The following is a 24,328-nucleotide window of genomic DNA, read 5'->3' as shown; positions in this document are numbered from 1 at the left end:
GGATATATATATATATATATATATATATAATACAGACATACACATATTAAATAACTACAAATGCAATTGTATTAACCAAAGATTAACTGAATGGTATGTTTAACGCACTTCATATGTCTCAAGCAAATTACCTACAAGCACAAGCCAACTATTCAAAACTAAACTGTGAAGATAGTACTTTGTGTAAGCTTTTTTTTAATAGAGCCATTCCCTGAGTACTAAAAATAAAGACATGGTACCGAGTGGGATTTGTTGTAATTACATATGCACAGAAAAATACATTGTTCCCTTGTCAGTGATTTTATATATGAAAAATGATTTACCCACAGGGCCACACGGTGGCCTAGTGGTTACCATGTTGGCCACAGTCAGGAGATAGTGAAGATTCAAATCTCCGTTGGGCATCTCTGTGTGGAGTTTACATGTTCTCCGCGTGCGTGCGTGCGTGCGTGGGTTTTATTAGTGTACTCCGCTTTCCTCCCACATTCCAAAAACATGCATGTTAGGTTAATTGGCGACTCTAAATTGTCCATAGGTATGAATGTGAGTGTGAATGGTTGTTTGTCTATATGTGCCCTGCCATTGACTGGTGACCAGTCCAGGGTGTACCCCGCCTCTCGCCTGAAGACAGCTGGGATAGGCTCCAGCATGAAGATAAGCGGCATAGGACTGTCAGTCAACTGAGCATTATAGGCTTTGTAAAGGTGGAATTATTGATAGAGCTGTTGGATTGGCTGTGCAGTACCTAATCAATGTACAAAAAAATGCAACCAAAACAATGCAGCAAAAGAGGCTGAATGTGTTTTTATTTAAATATAAAAACCCTAAAGCCAGTCCTTCTTTTCACAATTATCAACAGGGTGTTTTGCAAGTAAAAAGGTGTGAAAGTCCCCCTTTCAGATAAAAAGGTAAGAAATCATAATTGACTTGATAGGAGTAACATTTTGCGACTGAGGTTGGGAATGAACCATGATCATGGTCTGTTTACTGTATATCCACTATCCAAAAAACAAAAAGAAATACACAACTGAACATATTCATGATAACCCTTTGGCAAAAACTGCAGTGGGACTAAAAGCTAACTGAGCGATCACTGATCACTACTGTCCAGAGAGCCTATCAGCCCAAAAAACCCTAAAAAAATAAAACGCATTTTTGGAGCCCAAACACAATCTTTACAATGCCTTCGCTAAACTGCCTGACGCTTCTCCTTAAATGTCAATTCACAGTTTCAACAGTGAAATCCAACAACAGGAAATACTCCACTGATGACAGGAGAAATGCTGTCTTTGACATTTGGCGCAGCATTGACTTTAAAAAAGGAAAATCTCTAAATACAAAACATCAAGTGCTAAAATAATCTGCTAAGGTTATCATGTATGCGTACAATTCATATCAGCAGTACAGTTTTAACTGTAGCTTTGATGAGCATTATCTATAAAGGAGACACTACAAGATTCTCAGTCTGTTCACACTCATCCAAAGACACCATCCTGTTTGATGTTGGTGATTCGTTTCTACATTGTTCATATTTGGTTCACTTCAAGTTGTAAAAACTTGTTTACCTTGTATATTGGTCTGTTTTGGGTCAGATGCTCTGCTGACCACATGTCTAAGCACCAAAACGGTTGGAAAGTTTATTGAAGGGGAGTAATCAGAGTAAAAACTCTCTCATGACTAACAGCCATGCATTGAGCCTCCATCAGTCCGTCAGAGCGCTTTTTGTCCTCTTGCCCTGCTTCCCCGCACTGGAGGTCAAAGCGTTCCCGTTGCAGCTTCCCGCCGTCGCTACCGGCGGAGTCAGCTCCTGCTGCTTCTCTGCATCCGGGAGCTCCTCCTGGATCTGCTTGAGGTGCATCATTGCTCGGTCGATGGTGGACGTGCCCACCAGGTTGAAGTCGTGCATGCTGACCAGGTGGAGGAGGAAGTTGCGACAGAGGTTGCGACGGACAATGTGCGCGCCGCAGCTCTCCACAAACAGCATGATGGCCTGGTTCATCTGGTTGTCTGCTATGAAGCTGCAAGAAACAGAGGACACAAGCGCTTCAATGTAATTTGAACACACCACTGCAACTGGTCTGCCAAAAAAAAAAACAAAAAACAAAAACGACACTATCAACACAAAGTGTCATGTAAGTGTCTGGACCTTAATATGTGAAGTTATTAATGACAAAACCTGTTTCTCGGGAGTGTAATCTATCAATTTAATTAGGAAGTAGAGCTTGTAAGATAGAAACTGTGACCTACTTTACCGGGCAAAATTCCCTACTCTTTTCAAACAGAAAAGTACGGTAGGTTCTTTAGTGTTCAAATGGTGTGGCTTTTCTTTATACGGGATGGCGGCTTTAAGTCTCCTCTGTAAGACTAGATACTGAATAAAATGGCCTGCCAAAGGGCCTGTTTCCATTATCTAAAACCTAATAAAAAGATTTATTTCTTTAAGAAACTCTATGATGCATGATCGCAGAACTTCGCTGAACAAGGTTTTCAGATCAGGTACATTATAAAAATTGACATGGATGTGAGTAAACTCAATGCATTCAAGAAGAATATGTTTAACTGAGAGTGTACTATTACATGATATACAACGGGGAGGATTTTCTGCTGCAAGTAAATAGGAGTGTGATAAGCGAGAATGACCAATTCGAATACGAGTTAGCACAGCGTCTTCCCGTCGCTTAGCTAACGGGATTGTAGTACGTGGTTCAATCATAGGCTGATGTTGGTAGAGTTTGTTACCGGGATTTAAATCCCATGTAGTTTGCCACTTTATTTTTATGTATTCATTAATCTTTGGTTTTAAGTCTGTATAGGGTATCTTCATTTCTGTTACAGCCATATTAAGTGCCTCTGTTGCTAACATATCAGCTTTTTCATTCCCTTTGATACCTATATGGCTCGGTATCCAAACAAAAACTACCAGTTTAGATAATACACCGACTTTGTATAATGATTCTAGTAACTGTACAATATAGAGATGTTTAAGATCTCTACATTGTAAAGCCATTAGACTAGATAGAGAGTCTGTGAAAATAACAAAATGTTTTCCATCAGTGTTTTGTATTATACCCAAAGCCATTTTCAAAGCCAACAACTCGGCAGTGTATATGGAAGCACTGTCTGGTAATCTAACCTGTTCTTTTATTGTGCCACTAATACAGGCTGATCCTACTTTATTGTGATCTTTTGATCCATCTGTATAGATAGCATGGTAGTTCCTATATTTGTGTCTTATTTCTCCAAATCTATCCAGGTAGACCAGATCACTTGTAACGCCCTTTTTGAATGTTGCTAATGTCAAGTCTATTAAAGGTTCGCTGATCACCCAAGGAGGAATATTGGGTACTAAGAATGGAGAAATATCAGTGGTACCAAGAACTTGCATTAGAGCTTCTCAAACACGAAAGCCAAACGGTTTGATGGAAGATGGTTTAAGGTCGTACAAAAAACCTGGTATTGTGGTCTGAAGGTATGTTCATACGTTGGATTTAATGGGTTATTCTTTAATTTGATTGCATAGTTAAGAGATAGTTTTTGATATCTTAAATGCAGTGGAGGCTCATTTGCCTCCACATGCAAGCTTTCCATTGGAGAAGTACGAAAAGCTCCAAGGCAAATTCTAAGTCCTTGATTTTGTATTGGTTTTAACTTATCAAGGTAGGACTTTCGAGCAGAGCTATAAACTGCACAGCCATAATCAAGTTTTGATCTGACTAAAGACCTATAGAGACGTAGCAGGACAATGCGATCCGCACCCCAATCCATTTTAGCTACTACTTTTAAAAGGTTTAAGGCTTTATGGCATTTTTGTCTCACATGATCAATATGAGCCTTAAAGGTTAGCTTGTTATCAAATACCAGGCCAAGATATTTTGTTTGTTGAGTAACCGGGATGACAGAACCATTTATTTTAACTTCCGGATCAGGGTGTAAAGACCTTTTATTGCAGAAGTGAATGCATACCGTCTTTGTTCTTGAGAAGCGAAAACCATTTTCATCAGCCCTCTTTTCGATTCTATTTAGGCAGTTCTGTAAAATTGTTTCTATGGTCGGCATATTCTCAGAAGAGCAAGAAATACAAAAGTCGTCCACAAACAATGATCTGTCCAACCGAGGAGTGACAACATCCACAATGTTGTTGATCTTTAACAAAAACAAAGTAACAGAAAGTATGCTACCCTGAGGAACTCCCATTTCTTGATTGTATAATTTTGAGAGGCTCAATCCAAGGTGAACTCGGAACACTCTATTACTGAGGAAGTTTTTAATGAAAATCGGCAGTCTGTTTCTTAACCCAACATTATAAAGATCTCTCAGAATACCATACTTCCAGGTGGTGCCATATGCCTTCTCAAGATCAAAGAAGACAGATACCACATGATGACCTCGAATAGTGCCATTACGAATAAAAGTCTCTAGTCGAATAAGCTGATCAACTACTTCGATTTTGTCGAAAGTCACAAATTTGGTTAGTAATCTTTTCCTTTCTAATAACCAAACCAACCGAGTATTGATCATTCTCTCCATTGTCTTGCAGAGGCAGCTGGTCAAAGAGATAGGCCGATAATTTGTTGGTTTTGATGCATCTTTTCCAGGCTTTGGGATTGGAATAACGAAACCCTTTCACCAAGAAACGGGAAAAACACCCGTTCTCCAAATTCTATTAAAAATATCCAATACAACTGAAAGGGACACATCAGGTAAATGCTTTAAAAACTGATAATGAATATCATCTGGACCAGTTGCCGTATCGTGAGATTTCTTGATTGAATCTCTCAATTCGGCAATGCTAAATGGGATGTTGTAATCTTCCTCATTGTTTGATAGAAAATTAAGATCCTGACTTTCAGCTTCATCCTTATAAATTCTAAATGTTGGGGAATAGTGGTCAGTTGATGAGTTATTTTCAAATTCCTGTGCTAGCAAATTCACAATGTCGGGCCTTTCTGTACATTTATTTCCATCTGCTTTTGTTAAATAAGAAACAGAATTACTTATGTACTTTCCACTTATTTTTCTAATCATTTCCCATACTTTGTGAATAGATGTATGAATATTCAATTTAGAAATATAATTCTGCCAAGACTGTCTTTTTGCTTTTTTAATGATGTTGCGAGCTTTAGCGCGTATCTGCTTATATTTTTGTAAATTATCATTATTCGGGTGTTTTTTTTAAATGTCCTCAGTGCTTTTTTACGTTTTTTTACAGCTTCCTTGCATTCAGTAATCAACCAAGGATTGTGTCTATGAGGGGAAGAACTTGATTTTGGTATTGTGCTGGTAGCTATGTTAAGTAATGAATGAGAAAGAAAGTTAAGTGGATCTTCTGTATCTCTGAGTTTGTCATGATTCATATTTAGTGAACATTGTTCTGAAAAAGCATTCCAGTTGGCTCGGTGGAGTTGCCAATTTGGAATTCTTTCTTCTGGTAAACACTTTACTAGTTTCATAAATAGAGGAAAGTGATCACTGCCACATTGATCACTATGTACACTCCACTGAAAATCCATAAAAATTGTTGGAGAACAAATAGATAAATCCATAGCCGTCATTGAGCCAGAGGCCGGGTGGAGGTAAGTAGCAGACTTATCATTCAAGAGGCATAAATCAAAATGTTCAATTGTCCGTTCAACGATATTACCAAATCTGTTTACATTTTGACTACCCCAGAGGGGATTGTGGGCATTAAAATCGCCAACTAATAAAAAGGGTTCTGAAAGCTGGTCAACCAGACTATCCATTTCTGTTTGAGAGAGTTGAAACCTGGGTGGAATATATATAGTAAAGGTGCAATGCAGTGTTACCTTAGCTGTGATAGCTTGGAGATTGCTTTGAATATCCACAATTTCATGTGGAATTCCCTTTTTTATTAAAAGAGATGAGCCTCCGATAGGTCTACCATCTACCACAGAATTACTGAAGGTGTTAAAAATGTTATAATTCCGAAATGATATATTGTCAGATAACCTCAGGAATGTTTCCTGTAAACAAATAACAGAAGGGTTGTGATCATACAAAAGACGCTTTATTTCCTCATAATTTGGTTTCAGACCACAGCAATTCCATTGAATGACGGCTATTTCTTTATCATTACCCATTTAAGTATTGTCTTTTTTTTTGACAACTTGTATTTTGGACGTCTGAGTGGTGGGGGGAGTCACGTCCATATCATCTTCCCCCTCAATTGATAGAACTTCATATTTATTTTTAGTAGTTAAACTTTGTGGCACATTAAGCTTTGGCTTAACACTTTTTACTTTATCTGTTTGCTTTTGCGTTTGTTGGCCATTGCGAGCTGCACCACTACCAGAAGCACTTCTGGCGGGAGGATCTCGTGACAGGCTTTGACTTGGATTTTCATTTGTTTTCGTCTGTCCCTTTTTTTGGTGATCCCTGTTTGTAATTTGGGGAATGGCCTTTGTAGTAATTGTAGAAGAGTTTTTCTTGATCGGGACCGGAGTACTACCCGTTACCCAGGTAAGCTCCGTCTGTGCAATTGCATCAGAACGGGGTCCACCTGTCACTTTCTGGGGTCCCACTGGAGGGGCGAACCCTGCCTTATCTGCATAGGTGGTGCCGCAATTGTGTTGTGTCTGAAGGCGCTTGCGAGCTTCGGGGTAAGAAAGATGGTTTAAGGTCTTTATTTCTTGAATTTTTCTTTCCTCTACCCACTTTGCACAATTTCTCGCGTCAGCCGAATGTGATACACCGCAGTTCACGCATTTAGGTTGGCCTCTACAGTCGGAAGCCACATGTCCTTCTTCGCCACATTTCACACAGCACTCCGGCCTTTTACAATATGTTTTGAAATGTCCAAACCTTTGACATTTGAAGCACCGGATCGGATTTGGAATGTATGGGTCTAGTTTCACTCTCAGATACCCAACTTTGATAAATGCTGAGATCTGGTTTTCCAAATGTCAAGAACAACGTGTTCATTAGTTTCCTCACGCCGCTCTGATTAGTAGTTACTCTAAAAACGTCGGTAACATCTTGGTCTGAAAGCTCATCTAAAATTTTGTCGTTATCACAGTCTACGAGTTCAGGGCAACGGATAACTCCCTTACAGGAGTTCAGGGTTTTGTGTGCAGACACCTTTACTGGTATATTTACAAATGTCTCTACCTTCAATAAATTATGTGCTTGTGCCATCCTGTCCACTTCCACCAGTATATCTCTTAACTTAGGCGGGATATTGTCCTAACAGATCCGGCCAGCCCCTCAATGCCTTTGTTAATCGCGAAAGGTGACAATTTGAGTGGCTGGTTCGGATCGCTACACTGAATGACCAGAAATCTTGGGAAAGATTTCTGGTCCTCGTTAGAGTCACTTGATCTACTTCTCTTCATTTGTTTTGTTTTAGATGCCATATTGAATGATTTAGGACTCAGTACCATTGCTCCCCACCCACCACCGAGCCCAACAAGGGGACGCCATATATATAAGGAAAAACATCTTATACTGACGACAGGGATACAGCAGTACTATACTCTGAATGTAATAAGTTACACCCAGATTGACCTGATTGAGCAGCTGCCTTCTAAAATACAAATCTAGATAAAGATGGTTAATTCAGAGTTATGTAGATTACAAAGTAATGTAAATATTAATTAATATTAATCATGTTACTTTAGTTGTATTTTAGGGCTAAACACCACCAGCCGATTGGTTATATCCAGGCCTATATAACCACCCGACTAGATGAATCCAGGGCAAAAGTGATGTGTTGCTTCAGGAGGACCGCAGTCTCACCATCCACTCAATCACCAGGATCACGGGTCGCAGTCCACGGCAAACAGACCGTCCCACTTAGTCGCCTCTTACGACCTGCTGGGAGTACAGCGGGCCTATTCTACACCCCGAACCCGCAGGGGTAAGTGTTGCCAACCTAAAAATAAAATTGCTATATTTAGAGTGTATTCAGAGCCCTCTAGATAGTCTTTTTTTTAAAAGTGAGTTTTCTGGTCTTATTGGACACTTTGAGACTAACTAATGCATGTATCACTCTTCTCAACATGCAGCGTGTCTTGCTATGCTGCACCTCCTCACACCCAACTCACGAGACGATGCACAGAGATTGGGTCCATGAGAACAGGACGGGATGAGGAAACAACTGGAACGCCAACACACACACACACACACACACACACACACACACACACACACACACACACACACACACAAACAAACTAAAAAAACTAAAACCCACTAGTCTCACTGTCCACCTCCAAGCCTAAACTGACTTCATCCATCAGTACAAAACTGCTTTAAACTCCGCCCGGTCCTCCTACGACTCACACCTCATCCATACTGGCTCCAGTAACCCCGAGATCCTGCTTTCCACCATCAATAAGCTCCTCAAACCCAGTGACAATATCTCTTCATCATTCTCTCTCAGTAAATGTAACTCCTTCTCATTCTTTGAAACACAAATTGAAAATATCTACACCACTCTGGCCATTCCTCCCACGTGCCCCCCTCCCCACACTCTCCCTCTCCTGCTCCCACCCCTCCCTCTCCTGTTGCTCCTTCCATAACACAGGTCGTCTCCCAGTTACTCAAGTCGGACAGCTCGTTCATCCTGAAAGGCACACACACAACCTGCATGCTCGATCCCATCCCATGCAGCTTTGCCAAAGCCCGTCTCCCTACTATCTCTCCTCATCAGATCAATTATTAACATCTCTCACCTCTGTCTCCGTCCCGCCTTCACTGAAACTTGGTGCCATCACCCCATCCTGAAGAAACAAGGTCTCTACCCTGACATAATGGACAACTTCAGTCCAATTTCAAACTTCATATTTTTTGACAAAATCTTAGGTGTTGTCTCCCCCCCGGGAGATTTGTGGGAAAACAAGCCAGTCCGCGGGTCAAAAAAGGCTGGGGACCAATTGTCACGTCTTGTTTTTGGCATAGTGGCGATGACCCCAGTATGCAGAAAGCAGGCACTAGTTGCAGGAAAAACTTATCTCTTAATGATGGCTGCAGCGCAGCGGCAGGAACTCAAAGAAAGCTTTGTCAGGCTTACACGAACACAAACACCGACAATGCAACAACAAAGTAAGATGCACGCACCTGAACTAAATAGAAGGACAACTCAAATTAGCAATAGGTGCAAGAGATAAAGAAGAAAGCAAAGCAAGCGGACACAAACCAGGCAAAACAGGAAGTACTACCAAAATAAGAGCATAGAACAGGAACTAAGGCATAAAAGTGTAAACACACTAAACTGTCACGCAGGCTAACCCATAGATTGTGACGCCAATGCTCTAAACAACTCGCTAATACATCTGGTTTCTATAAAGTCAATGGTTATATAAATGTTATCAATAGCAAATGACATGTTCTTTACCACTTTGTAGTTCAGATGCTTATCTACATACAGAGCCACTCCTCCACTTTTGTTATCCCTGTTTATATAGTCCATTTCGTATCCTTGGGCGAGAGGCGGGGTACACCCTGGACTGGTCGCCAGCCAACCACATATAGACAAACAATCATTCATGCTCACATTCATACCAATGGACAATTTAGAGTATCCAATGAATGGAATGTAGGATGAAACCCGAGAACCCGGAGAAAACCCATGCACACACGAACATGCAAACGCCACACAGAGATGCCAAAGCTGAGATTCGAACCCAGAGCTTCCAGATCTCCTGACTGTGTGGTCAACATGCTAACCACTTGGCCACCATGTGGCCCTCCCGGAGGTCTGTTCAGCTTTATAAAATATTTTAGTTTGTTTCCTCGTTTGTCATTTGCTGGCTTTTCTTTTGCGATTATTTTCTGTGAGCACACAACCTCTTGCGCTATTTCTTTTGTATTTACTTGGCCAACCAAACGTCTCAGTTAGTGTTGACTTTCGGGACGAAAGCTCTGCATCTCGAGGTGTAATTTCTTCTCCAGATGGGAAAACTGGGTTGAGTGAATATGTTGGAGGTGGGCATGTTCATTTTGTTGCCTTTTATGTAGCTACCACTTTTGAACAAATTTGGCATACTGGCTCATTCGTGTTGATGGGCTTAGCTTGGTCGTTAATATTGCCATACAAGGGCTGTGGCATTAGGCTTTGCAAGTATCTTTTCCCTCCAAATTTCCACGGTGTTACAAGCTCCACTCTTTTGCTTTTAGTGTATGCTAGCAGCCCCACCTCCCCCAAAGTGACAATGCGTCTGTATGACGGACAAGACGTCTCACTGTGTTCGCCGTTCTATGAAGCGCGTACATGCTGAGCCAATGCAGAGTGAACACTTTTCCTGTCTGTTTGGAGGCGAAATACGAGGAAAACAGACACGCATGCAAATGGCAATATATGAATGTTGGCAAAATGAAAATCAAAGTTTATTTGAATAGCACCTTATAACATCCCAATGGTCTTCAAGTGTTTCCAATTAACCTATCATTGTTTTTGGAATTGGGTGGAAGTAAGAGTAATGGGGAACATCTGAACTCCACATGGGGATTCAAACTCAGATACAACTGGCTGTGATGCATGTGCCATGGCACAACTTGATTTGCCAATATTTGGGTCTCAGTTTGTGCACGTGTACCAAATGTTGTGGTCTGTGAGTGTATACAATGATTTGGTGTCAACATACCCGTGCTGCATGACATGAAGGTTCCATAGCTTCATCACCTCCTTCTCACCTTCATTCACATCTGTGAATTCGTCCAGTTGCTGCATAAAACAATTATAGACAGTAACAGTTATAAATGCCCATAAAACAACAATGCTGCCAAGCTGTAACACTGTTCATTTGGACAACTATTAAGGTGAATTTTGTATGATGCAATTAACATAATTATTAACTTAGTACAGTGGAACGTATCTTCACGCCCTCTGACTGGCTGACTGATGTCCACATAACCGAAACCAAGCATTGCTTACTTTTACTTTGAAGCTTATTTTGCACTGAACAGGAAATGAGTGCATGTTTCTTCATACTGTATAAGCAGTAGTTTAGTAGTTGGTTTCTAGTTTCAGTCAGTTTCTTGCTGATTAAAAACAAAACTAGTGGGTCGCAAATTTTTATGTTGACAAAAGCGGCTGACCATGTGCGTCAACTTAAGCTGGCACTTTTTAGTAAAAGCAACAAGAACAACAACATCGTGGACATGGACTTCATGAGTTAGTCTACAGATGGGCTGGCGACATAAGTGGGCTCCACTGTCCAAGTGTCACTTCACAGTACACTGGTCAACGATTTAAGTTGAAGATGCCCATAAAGCAGCTATCTGACGTCAAACTGGATGGCAGTTGCATGGCAGAGTGTATGGCAAAGTTTCCTCACCGTGGCAGTTTTCTCTCGCAGCCACTCTGGATCTCGCTCATCTTCACTGTCCACGTCCATCTCCTGGGGCCGCAGAGGCATGCAGCTGTCACTGTGGAAGTAGAGGCGGTTGTGTCCGCTGACATAGGTCCTCTGTTGCTCCAACTCTCCGTCCTCTGACTCTAGGAACTCTGACAGACTTGGCTTGGTCCTCTTGGGCCTGGGAAAAGAAAAGGCAAGAGCCACCAGTTAATGTTGTCTGACATTATGTTACACATAAAGCACACATTTAAGCAGTCATTGAAAAACAAAAACAGTTTACCTGCAAACCAGTATGTGGGTGACAGCGGTCCTCTTTACTGGACCATTGCGACTAAAAGCAAAGCCCGGCTGGCTGTGGATGTCCTGAGGATTGCCGACGTACGAGCCATCATAACACTCGTTGATGGACACGTCTATCCTTGCTCCTTTGGGGTGAGGCTGATTACGACAAAGAAACATAAAAATGCTTGGCCAAAGAAGACCACAACGTACATCACAAGACATCTGCATTTTCCTCATGCATTCCTATTCATAGTTGGCCTTAATAAATGACCTCAAGTACCATTACACAAATCATACTAGCTTACTGCAGTTGTCAGCCATGTTTTTCGTGTGACCGTACAGGAACGTGTAGGCTCCGAGTAGGGTTTTCCAATTTCCCAGCATTCTCGAAAGCAGCAATAGCATCTGATACTTCCCCAGCAAACACTGCTGAGAACCTTACCACATAGTTGAAGATGAAGCGTGAGTGGGAGAGTTTGAGGTGCTTGAGCAGACTGTACAGCTTGCTGCAGTTCAGCGTGCACCAAGGACAGTGAAGGTCGTCTCTTGCCTCCGTCTGTTGCCGTGTGTTGTTGTTGTACAGGAACTAGTCAAGAAAAACATGTAGTCTAACTGGCATGCCAGTCATCACATTTTGCATTCGGTCTGTGTCATTATTCTGGAGTAGCGTACCTGATAAAATATTCGTAGCTTCTGGCGTGGCTCATAAGGGACATGCTCTTTCCTCGTTTGGATGTCTGTGCCGACGGACTCTTTCACTGCTGACAAACACAGAGAAGTTGTTAAACTAGTTTTCTTCTTTTCCCTGTCAGGGGTTGCCACAGCAAAATTGCACAAATTGTTTTGGCTTAGTTTTTATGCCGGATGCCCTTCCTGACGCAACCTGGGTGCCCTCTGCTATGAAAGGCAGAAATATGTACCATTACACTCGCAGGGATCAATCATAACACATGAACTGCAATTATTCTCGTCTTTATCATAATGCAAATAAAACAAGGCATTGAAGTCCTTATCAGTGACATCTATCTTGATGTCATAGCATTAATCAGTGAACTATTATGGCTGTGTGCGACTAACGGCTGTAATAGTTGGGAGCAGCGTGCCTGTGCAGGGAGTGTTGGAATATTTTGTGTTACATATTTATAGTTCTATGTCTTAGAATATCAACTTTAAATGACCATTGTGTCTTACTCATGGGTGCCGTTCTATGGTGGCTGGTCCTGGTCTCCATGGGTCCAGAGGTGTCAGAGTTTCGTGTAGCCAGAGGCTTTGCTACAGGGGCAGTGGCTGTCCCGCTGGCCTCTCCTGTCCAACGTAGAGTAAATTGCAACGTGGGTCCCTGAGAAAATGTTTCAAATGGTGGCAGCCTCTAAAAAGACAGACAGAATATATACACACACACTGTATACACATATACTGTATGTATGTCATATGACTGTGGTTCAGGACTGATATTGTTCTGATGAGCAAAACGCATTAGGAAGAAGCTTTAAAGCTCCTCACCTTGCCATCAAGAATGGTCTCCCATGTGGCTCGCTTCTTGCTCACAGGACTGTCCTCCATCCCTTGCATGGATACCTCATATTCCCCGTCCAGCAGCTGCAACCTCCTGCAGAGGAAAAGAGCTATGTAAAATAAATATTTCTCTTAAAAGGCACTTTTGTCCGCAAGCTCAGGGAGGTGGTAGTGAACGAGGTGGCAGTGCATGTCTCTCGTGCTGCATGAGTTGTTGTATTTTCATGAGACACTTCTTATATTCTGCAAAGTCCTTATCCATCTTTGTCCCATCCACACTATGAAAACCAAAGTGAGTCCTCACTTTTGATTTTAAGACTGTGCAGGTGCAGCTTTCAGATTAACTTCACTGTTCAAGTCCACCATGGCAACACATTTGTTTTTTTCCTTCTTCTGTGACTTTTACCCAGTGCCCTGCCATACTTGCGAGGAGCACCCCCTGGATGACATGTAAAACGATTAGTCGACACACGGTGAGGAATGGTTAAAGTTTACTACTGACAGTTTACTACTCAGAAAATTAGAATATACTGAAAAGGTTGTTGTATTTCTGCAATTCAACTTAAAAGGTGGATTTGACATATTATATAAACGAATAATATGCAAATCAATATATTTCAAGTTTTTATTTCTTTGGATTTTGCTAATCAGGTCTAGCAGCTTAAAAAACCTCAAATTAAAAAACTCAAAAAATTAGAATATTACATAAAGTCAATGTAAAAAAGGATTTTAAATACAAAATTGTGAGGCCTCCAAAACTAAACTCTTGCACCTGTATTTAGTTCATGGTTGGCGGCCCTTTTGCCCAATAACTGCCTTTATCCGGCGTGGCATGGATGCTACCAGTTTGTGGCATATCTCAGGGGTTATGGAAGACCAGCATGCTTCAATTGTGGCCTTTAGCTGTTTTTTATTGTTTGGTCTATTCCCATACAGTTTTCTCTTGTTAGTGCCCCACAGATTTTCTATGGGGTTCAGGTCAGGTGAGTTTGCAGGCCAATCAAAGATGGTAATCCCATGGTCGTTGAACCAAGACTCTGTACTTTTACCACTGTGAGCAGGTACCAAGTCCTGCTGAAAGATGAAGTCTGCATCTCCATGAAGCTGTTCCACTGAAGCAAACATGAAGTGCTCTAAAATGTCCGGGTAGACAGCTGCGGTTATGTTTGACTTAATGAAGCACAGAGGACCAACGCCAGCAGCTGACATGGATCCCCAAGTCATCACAGACTGGGGAAACCTAACACTGGACATCATGCATCTTCCATCGTGCTCTTCTCCAGTCTTCCTCCAGACTCTCGTACCTTTGTTGCCAAATGAGATGCAAAACTTGCTCTCATCAGAAAAGAGGACTTTTGACCACTGGGCAACAGACCAGTCCTTTTCTCTTGCCCAGGAAAGGCGCCTCTGGCGCTGATTACTATTGAGAGGTTAGATAACAGGAATTCGACATTTGAAGCCCATGTCCAGCATCCGCCTGCGTGTTGTTTCTCTTGTTTCTCCGGCTTGTACACGGTTTTCTTCCAAACTTCTTCCTTCCACTTGACTGCCCACTCTCAACTCTCAATTCTCATCGACTCAAGTCAATGAGAGTTTTCTGCACAACTGTCAGATCAGCGGTCTTCCCCCCCATGTCTGAACTCTTCTGAGCCAACCTAAGACAGACTTTTTAAAGGCTCAGTACCCTTTTGCAGGTGTTTTGGAATACTTGGCTGATCAGAATTTGACTAGTGGAACCTACAAACTGAAGCTTTTCACAGTATTATAATTTTCTGAGTTTGTGGTTTTAATAAGCTGAAAATCTTAATCAGCAAAGTTACAAAAAGGAACTGCTTGAGATATGTCAATTTGCGTTTAACGGCTCAGTAAAATTTGTTGGCTTCATCTTTTATGTTAAAGTGCCAAAATACAACAACTTTTACTTGATATTCTAATTTTTTGGGGAGTACCTGTATATCAGCTGTAGTTTAATTATAATTTTTTAAATGATACACGTATGTTTGACATGTATATCATACAAGGTCCCTCCTATTTTACTTCCCAGAGTGCAGTGGGTAGATTAAATTGTGTGTCACATAGTTGTTGACTTGTGTTTGTTTGGCACCATGGGTGAGGTAGTTGCCTGGGTCGCTGCATGTGGAAAAACTACTTACAATATCAAAAGGTTGTCTCAGATTGACTGACCTCGACTACTTGCCAGTCATGTTGCCAGCTTGTATGTTATAAATTTAAATGAAATACTTCGGAAGCAACTGGTGGGCCGGATTTAAATGTTTGGCGGGCCAGATATGGCCCCCGGGCAATAGTTTGCCCACCCTGCTTTATTTATATGGATGTGTGTTTAAGCACTTTTAATGTTAAAGACGAAAAAGAAATTCAGTCTATGACATCATCGTCATCGGGAGTTGTAGTGGACCTGTTAAATAGTCGATTCGCTTTTTCTTCTATTGGTCAGTTAATTCACTTCATTCAGTATTCATACTTAACCCATCTGTCTTTTTTTGAAACTCCTTTTAAGGGACATTTATGGGGACAATATACAAAGTAAAGACGTTTTGTAAACTTTGTAGTTAACGGTCGCATAGCAGTGACGCTTGGTGACGTCCTCATCCAGCGCGGCGTGTCCAGGTCAAAACATACCCGGAGGCAATAAATGGTACGCACTTGCTTGTGCCAGGGAGATCGGAAAAGAGGAAAGGCTGGGACGCCGTAATTTTTGTTGACCATTTATTCGTTTTGTGACATTTACACTTGCATTTATGTATTTTTCTCATGCATTACCACGCTTCCTCACACTGCTGCACGCAATCTGCCATCACTTCACATGCAAAGTATCTGTTTGCTCTCCCAGTTTGGTCTCATCATTATCAAAACTTGTCATAAACCGACCACACCACAGTATCCTTTTCAGTCTCTCTGTTAAACGCATCACCAAGATGGAGGACCGAACCAGACCCTCTCAGCTGCTAAAAAGGTACAAGGTGGCCACATTACTCGCTAGTTGCTGCACCGTTTCAAATCGCTGCTCTGATCAAGAGGATTATCAGCAAAAAAAAAGCCCCTGTTGCCATCGGCCCATACAGGCGAGAAAGTTTCAACACCTAATTGAAGATACCATATCACATTCATTTGCATAATGTCCCTCACCTTAGGGTTCACAGTGCAGGTTTGGATTGCACTATTTAAAGTAAACAATTCATCATGGCAAGTTATACCAACCTCTGTTCATCTTGATTTTGTATTGCATTTTGCACAAATTTTTTGTAGTCATTGATCATTCGTTCTTTAGTATGTCAGCATTATTAATAATTTATACCTGATTCCCTTTCAAAAAATAATGTGAATCTAGGAAGTTTCACCTGCACTGTCCAGTATCCACGTATTTATTTCAGTCACACTGGTTGAATTTTTGGCCAAAAAGTTCCTGAATCGATTTAAAGTTAGTGATTTGTTTTGGATCGTATCGTTGTAAATGAACCAAAATCTTTCTTGAATTGTATCAGCAACCACGACTCATGATATAAATCAAATAGTTATGAAAACGAAACGTTACACCCCTAATATATAGTTTATTTACGCACATATTGACCACAATTAGCTTGAAAACGATTTAAAATATAAAAATGTTTCACTGTGCTTTATTTGGATAAGGATGCATGCATGGAATTGCCTGTCTGCCTTGCTGGCACTTGACCAGTGAGCAGATACACGACATGTCGTGTTCACTTTGTTTCTTATTGTTGGGAGAATTAATAATAGCCTGTAAAATGTGTAGTCATTTGACGATAGGATAGCATGTGACAAGCTACAGTATCTATGCCAGTGTGCGTGATTGCTCACGTTTCAGTATCATTCCGCTTTCTGGCATTTTTGTTTACATTTAAATGCTGCCAGCCAGCCTCGCTAGATCGGAGCTACAAGTGGCTATTACGTTCATGGGATACATCAATCATCATCACAACTTACTTTTTTAAAGTGTCACTTAATCTTGCTCTCGTTATCATAATACCTATGGCTTGTCTTCAAAACACTAGTTATGTGTCGAAGTTGTGCACCTAAAACATGTAGTGTACAGTTTGAGCCAGTGACCTTCATTGTGAAATGAATTGTATTTGGGTGAGAATGAATAAAGTCAAACCTGGTTGTTAAGTGAGGTATGGTGCCTATTAGAGCGGCGGCCACTATTTTAGGAAATTTGATTAGGTTTGTATTCATTACTTTTCTATGCCACTCATCCTCACTAGGGTCACGAGGGTATGCTGTAGCCTATCCCAATTGACTTTGGGTGAGAGGTGGGGTACAGTACACCCTTGGACTACTTGCCAGCCAATCAGAGGGCACATATAGACAAACAACCATTCTCACTCACATTCATGACTAGACAATTTAGAGTCTCCAATTAACCTAACATTAACGTTTTTGGGATGTGGGAGGAAGCTTGAGTACCCAGAGAAAACCCACACACGCACAAGAACATGCAACCTCCAAACTGAGCTGACCACAGAGATTCAAACCTAGGCTTATATTTATCCAACTCATTAACTGATTGGATTGAGTGGATGGCGTACCGTTGATCTTGTTTTACGTTATCACAGGGTGTGTACCTAATGTTATGGTGGGGCTTTACCCATTGATACTCACCTATTCTTGTCAAAGACTGTCATCTGTGCGACATAGGTCTCTGTTGCATCTCCTTCTTTATGGGATGAGCTCCTCTTCTTTCTACTCTGAGTGTCTGTCACATCTACACTCACACAAAGAAAAAAAAAACACATGCACGTCATTATGTGCGCATTACATGACGCTGGAGTGTCAACTGGGATGTTCCCATACCAATGTTTTCATTGGCTTCACCGTTGGCCAGGCCCTTTGTGTCCCTCCTCCCTGTGCGTGACACCCTGAAGAGGAGCGAGTAGGACTTGACCATGTGACTGTTACTGGGCTCAAACTCATTGCTGGACACCACTAAGGACGGACAGGAGCCCAGCTTGGTTTGGTTGCTCTCAGGGTTCAAAGGCACCTGCTTTTTACCTGTAGGCACTTGCTTAATTGGACAACTGACATCCTGCAAAAAGAAATACACACCTTAATGAGACCATATTAAGTCGAGGGCATTTTATAAGCATTTAATAATCCTTGGAATACAATGTTAGAATGCCCTACATACTGTATTTAATATATATAGTTTATACCATATCATGCACTGACACTAGATGGATTATAAACTATTCACAACTCCGTGTAATTCAAGATTCAAGAGTTTTATTGTCATATGCATAGTAAAACGGACAGTTATACTAAGCAATGAAATTCTTATTCTGTTCATTCTCCCAAGAAAAGAAAGAAAAACAAGAAAAAGAATAAGAACATAAGAAACATATGTACCAATAAATTAAGCAACAACAACAGAAGAGACATTAATACAGATAAATAATACAAATAAATAAATAAATAAAGTGCTATGAGTGTGTGAGTGTGTGAGTGTGTGAGTGTGTTGCGTGCGGCGTGTGTGAGTGCTTCGTTGAGAAGCCTGATGGCCTGTGGGTAAAAGCTGTTTGCCAGCCTTGTGGTCCTGGCCTTCAAACTCCTGTAGCGTCTGCCTGACGGTAGGAGTGTGAATAATGAGTGTTGTGGATGTGTGCTGTCCTTGATGAGGTTGTGTGTTCTGCGTAGGACTCTAGATTTATAAATGTCTTGCAGTGAGGGGAGGGCTGCCCCAACAATGTTCTGTGAGGTCTTGATCACCCGCTGGAGTGCCTTCCTATCACGTGTTGTACAGTTACCGTACCAAACAGTGATGGCGGCTGTAAGGACACTTTCGAGTGCATCTGGAGAAGCAACTAAGGATTTTGGTGGACATGCCAAATTTCCTCAGTCTTCTCAGGAAGTACAGTCTCCTTTGGGACCTCTTCATAATTTGTTGGGTGTTGTGAGACCAGGTGAGGTCCTCGCTGATGTGTGTGCCAAGGAACTTGAAGGTTTTCACCCTCTCCACCTCAGTCTCATCAATAAACAGGGGTCTATGTGGCTCCTTTTCCCTTGTTCTTGGGTCGATGATCATCTCTTTGGTCTTATCTGTATTGAGAAGGAGATTGTTATCACGACACCAAGCTATGAGGTCCGCCACCTCTCGTGTATGATGTTCCAGTGATCAGGCCGATGACTGTAGTGTCATCCGCAAATTTAATGCTGGTGTTGTTCTGGGAGGCCACGCAGTCATAGGTGAAGAGCGTGTAGAGGAGCGGACTCAGCACACACCCCTGTGGGGTCCCAGTGCTCATAATTCTTGAGCTGGATGTGCGATTGTGGACTCTGACTGACTGGGGCCTTCCTGTTAGAAAGTTAAACACCCAGTTACAGAGTGAGGGTGACAGGCCAAGTGTGAGGAGCTTATTTGTGAGTTTGTGGGGGGTGACTGTATTAAAAGCAGAGCTATAGTCTATAAATAGCATTCTGACATATGTGTCCTGTCCCTGTAGGTGAGAAAGGGCTGTGTGGATGTCTGAGGTGGAATAGTAGCCCTCCACCTTATGTCTGTACTGTCTTTTGGCCTCTCGTATGGACCTCATATCTGACCTTTTTGTAGTCCTCAGCGGTGCCCATGACAAATGCAGTCGGACGAGCACGTAGCTTAGCACTTACATCACAGTTCATGACACCCTATAATAAACCATTTGTTACAGTGTTTGCCATAACATTTACAGCATTTGCTAGTGTAGGTGTTGCTCAGATACAATGCAGTATGGGAAACCTTCAGATGTTTTTTCTTTTTTTAACTCGTATTGGTAAATGTATACTTGAATTTGTCAGTACCTGAGTGTTAGTTGCTGTGTGATGAGTTTAGTGTTCTTTGTAAGAGGACAGTGAGTTATACTGTTGATTTCCAATGGGTTGACAAGGTCGTCGCAAGTGCACTGATAGCTTGTGATTGGCTCCTGTCAAAGAAAGAGCTACCGTTTCCTCACTGACTCGCGAGAGGCACAGTATTTAAAGAGTTAATAGTAGTTCTGAAGTAAAGGAGATGTCACATTAGAACTAATGTATAAGCCTGCAGGGTTCAAAGTTGAAGAAAAAAGTAGCGGCTTATACACAGGAAATTACGGTATACCATTTACTACTCCATGTACTAGGATGTCCCATTCCAATCTTCAGAATCGGGATCGGCTGCCGATCCGCTGTATTTTGAAGATCAGATATTATCGGCTACCGCCACAAGATCGGGCCGATCCGGTTGTCAAAACGTTTGTAACTGTGCCACACAAGATGGTAGGTGTGGTGATGCGCCTCAAAGCTGATTGCCACTCGACTACCGCCACCCGCAAGAAGAAGAAAACGCAACACCACCAAGCAGACATGTCTGCGATGTACCGTGAGTCAAGTGAGTTTGAAGTTGGATCTAGGATATTTGTCTCCGTCGCTACAGCAGTAGTTCCCCCTCACTGTGCCCAGAATGCTGTGTCATTGTGCAAGGAGCTCGCATGGGAAGTCAAACACTACTAACCATGTCAAAAAACCTTGGAAAGTCCTGTTACAGAGCATGAATGGAAGTTCACGGGCTTAGCTTAGTTTAGCAGAGCGTGCCACTACAGCTGTGTGTATGTGTGTGTGTGTGTGTGTGCGCGCGCGCACCACACAGGCTGGACGAGTATCTTTTCACCGTGTTAGGTTTTACTGCTTTAATGTAAGGACCATTTTACAATGCCCACTGACAACATGCAGGGTGTGAGTGAAAAAAGACGAGGCACGTTTATTATTGCACCTAGCTCGTATCAACCGTCAATTGCAACTTTCAACACACTTCTGACCTTCAAAATAAGACCGCTGCATCACATTTGTCAAATTGTGTAAACAAAATAAGCATGTCAAAAATATCTTCAAAAGTCATACATACAGTATATTCTAAAAATCACACCACAGTTTGACCTACAGCCATGTCAAATGATTAGTCCTAGCCAGAAGTATTTTGTGTTTATTGTTTATTGGATGGACTTTGATTGGATTATGGACCTGACTCAGAGGTTTGTTACAAAAGTCAAACAATATTGTTGGTCATGCTGTGTAATAAAAAAAGTAAATTCAGCAATAATTATTATATAACCATATTGAATTGAACAAGGTCCGCACGGTGGTCTAGTGGTTAGCATGTTGGTCAACACAGTAACAGCCTGGAGATTGGGAAGGCCTGGTTTCAATTCTCCCTTGGGCATTTCTGTGTGGAGTTTGCATGTTCGCCCCGTGTGTGCGTGGGTTTTCTCCGGGTACTCCGGTTTCCTCCCACATTCCAAAAACATGCAGGTGAGGTTAATTGGCGACTCTAAATTGTCCATAGGTATGTGAGAGTGAATGGTTGTTTTCTATATGTGCCCTGCGATTGGCTGGCGACCAGCCCAGGGTGTACCCCGACTGTCGCCCGAAGTCAGCTGGGATAGGCTCCAGCATGCCCCCGCGACCCTAATGAGGAGAAGCGGTATAGACGATGGATGGATGGATGGATGAATTCAACAAATTCATGTTTGCACCAATTTACCCTGTCATTAACCATCTGTTACAGTACTGTATGTGCTGGACCATTGACCAAATCTTGCTGTACATACCATACAATTTACGACTGCATATACCTTACCATTTACCAGATGAAGTATACAGTTAAACTCGGCATGTACCATATCACATACCTTTTACTACTGCATGTACCATATTCTAATATGAATGTTATGGCTTACCTTGCGTTTTTTATGGCAGACTTTGACAAGTAGCACCTCTAATGAGACTGAATTTTGTTCATTTTCAGAATTCTGAGATGGCTTTTCTACAAGTAGGAAAACAACACATGCTCATTATGACAATTACCAATTTAAACTCAGTCAAAACAAATGTCTGTTTACCATCCTTATGGAAGAACCCGGTGAAAGTTAAATGCAGATGTGAAGACAAGCTAAAAAGGATATACAAAAAAGAGGTGCAAATTAATGTTACAAAGTTCTACAGTATCCATTATTAAAAGAGCTTATCAGCTAAATGTTACCTGGGAGATTCCTGCTCTCCCTTCATCTTCTCTACTGCCTGTAACATGTTATCCACTTTGAATGCTTTCCTGGAGACCAAATGAAAAGACTTTAAATTGATACAAATTACAGTTATCCGAGAAATGACCCTTAAAACGTCATTTGTACCTTTTGGCATTTGATCGCCCATTTCTGTGAGACATGAAGGTGAGAGTCCTGTGCAAAAATATGGGCTAAAACAAAACATAACCAGTCAATTTTTACATATTCAGTCAAAAGAAAGGCTAGTAAAAATGTGTCACTTACTGCAATCAAGTTCCTCGTGCGAAGAAACCTGTATATCTGAGTCGGCTCTGGAAAACAGAAGAAAAGAGTTTACTGAGGGCCATATTAAATGGTCTATCATTTATCCCCGCCCCAATAAACTCAGCAATATTTACACAAATGTGATAATATATCACCACAACACTCCATAACTTCTCACAGTGCAGGGAATGCCAACTGGCAGTCCGATCCGTGGGTCGCATCCCGCCCACAGAATAAACTTACTGAATTCAGGATAGAGTCCAGGGCTATGAAAGTACAACACGGACAGCACTAAAGCTATTGAATAGAGGTCAGTTTATTGTGAAAATTCCAGACAGCCCCACATCAGTACATATTTCCTTTAAAACTCACCTCACTTTTCAGCGCATAACGCGTGCAGAATGCATTCACTTAAGTGTGCGAGTCATGTGACTTTATTTATCATGTCCCCATTTGAGTGTCTAGTTCTCACCGCCTCCAACATGTGTGTACGACAGGTCAAGAGTTTGCTTGCAGGTAGGGCATTTTCCAGAGTATTTCTTATTTATTTTTTAAGAAACCACAACACAACATTGGCATAAAAAAGTGATGCAAGCTACTTTCAGGCCCTGTTTTTTTGCATACGTAACCCTTATAAATGAAACCCCTGATTGACTTGTGGGACGGTTCCGGATCTGTAAAATTGGACCAGTGCAAGACTCTTGACTTTAGTGGCTTGCCGCAATTCAGGTACTCTGAGTCTGTTAACGCTTACAGAGTCTAAAAAATACAAATTGTACATAACAAATACAGTATATTACTTAGGATACAATATCAATTTCATTTTACAATAACATCTATTATAACAGATGATATGTAGTTTATGACCCCTTATATAGTGAAGCGTGCTTTCATTAGTTTTGTAACCAAATAAAGGTATGGGCCGTATTTCTATCTTCATTAAATGCAGCCATAAATATAACGCGACTAGCTATAGCAATCATGTTTCTCGGGTGAAAGTGAAACATGAAAAAAACGATGTCAGCTTTGTGAAAACCTAACATTTGTTTAGTAAGCTACCAACCATGAATACAAAGCATTATAACAGAAAATTATTGAAAAAACGAAATGACAACGTGTCGCGAGTTCAACTTACTTTCGAAGGCCTGAAGGAAGAGCTCATGGTCGGCCTGAATCTGCTCCATCTTCGGCTTCTTCACTGAGTTCAACATTGCCGACGAGGCGGGGTACACGGCGCCGTTAGCTTTGCAACCCGCCCCGCTCATAATATGGCCGGAATTCTAGGAATGGGTTACACATAAATGTAGAAAATTAAAATTACAGAACAAACAAAGGCTGTATCAGCAAATGACTGCAGCCAGGAGGCAAGCGGTTAGCGCGGTAGCCGAGCTAAAGCATATTGCTAACATGCTAGTTAGCCGTACAGTATTTGTTCGTCTGGGGTGGAACTAATATTGAGGGATAATTAAACTTGGTATATTAAACTTTAATGTAGACAACCTACCCTGGCAGATGGCATTAATATGTTAGCCTCGCTGCCCCCAGCACAAGCCTTTGAAGAATCAACAGCGGAAACCCATGAAGATGAAGAGGACGCGACGAGACGCTGGCTAGTTAGCTAGCAGTGCTAGCATACTTTCCTGGTAAATAAACCAGTAGTACGACCGACCTGACCAGTACAGCCACGGATATCGGCGTATTCCCGAAGTGGATTATATTGTCTTGGTGACATCAATAACAATGTTGTTATAGGTTATTGTCGTGTGGCTTTCCTTCAATTTAGAATGAACAACAGCTCATTGCTAGTTTGTTAGCCAATGGGAGCCAGACTGGTAGAATCCAGGACTGTGATTGGCCCACAGAGACAGGAACTGACGTGTCGCCCGCTCTAGTTTTCTACGATTT

The 24,328-nt window shown here is 41.6% G+C and overlaps 1 protein-coding gene across 2 annotated transcripts; it reads right to left on the bottom strand.

Moving 5' to 3' along the window:
• Positions 1-88: 88 nt before the first annotated feature.
• suz12b (SUZ12 polycomb repressive complex 2 subunit b) lies at positions 89-24,276 on the bottom strand. 2 transcript variants are annotated; one of them, XM_054778009.1, is made up of 17 exons: positions 23,928-24,276; positions 23,559-23,703; positions 22,424-22,470; positions 22,286-22,350; positions 22,138-22,206; positions 21,998-22,047; positions 21,836-21,921; positions 17,946-18,177; positions 17,754-17,856; positions 13,101-13,206; positions 12,789-12,966; positions 12,270-12,355; positions 12,040-12,183; positions 11,596-11,753; positions 11,295-11,493; positions 10,602-10,681; positions 89-2,018 (listed from the first exon to the last, which is right to left on the bottom strand). In XM_054778009.1, exons 1-17 carry the CDS (start codon positions 23,940-23,942, stop codon positions 1,703-1,705), a joined length of 2,079 nt encoding a protein of 692 aa, XP_054633984.1. In that variant the 5' UTR covers positions 23,943-24,276; the 3' UTR covers positions 89-1,702. The 2 variants fall into 2 exon arrangements, with proteins under 2 accessions (XP_054633984.1, XP_054633983.1); XM_054778008.1 differs by having other exon boundaries at positions 90-2,018; positions 12,270-12,358.
• Between the last annotated feature and the right edge of the window lie 52 nt (positions 24,277-24,328).

This window comes from Dunckerocampus dactyliophorus, chromosome 6 (assembly GCF_027744805.1).
Source record: "Dunckerocampus dactyliophorus isolate RoL2022-P2 chromosome 6, RoL_Ddac_1.1, whole genome shotgun sequence".
Classification (NCBI taxonomy): Eukaryota; Metazoa; Chordata; class Actinopteri; order Syngnathiformes; family Syngnathidae; genus Dunckerocampus; species Dunckerocampus dactyliophorus.
Note: the sequence above shows the minus strand (reverse complement) of the source record. Positions and strands in the feature narration are given on the sequence as shown.

Coding starts and splice junctions, on each gene's coding strand:
- suz12b (XM_054778008.1), bottom strand. Junction 22,351..22,423: donor GCACGAGGAACTTGATTGCA/GTAAGTGACACA, acceptor GTTTTGTTTTAG/CCCATATTTTTGCACAGGAC. Junction 17,857..17,945: donor TGAAGCCAATGAAAACATTG/GTATGGGAACAT, acceptor GTGTGAGTGTAG/ATGTGACAGACACTCAGAGT.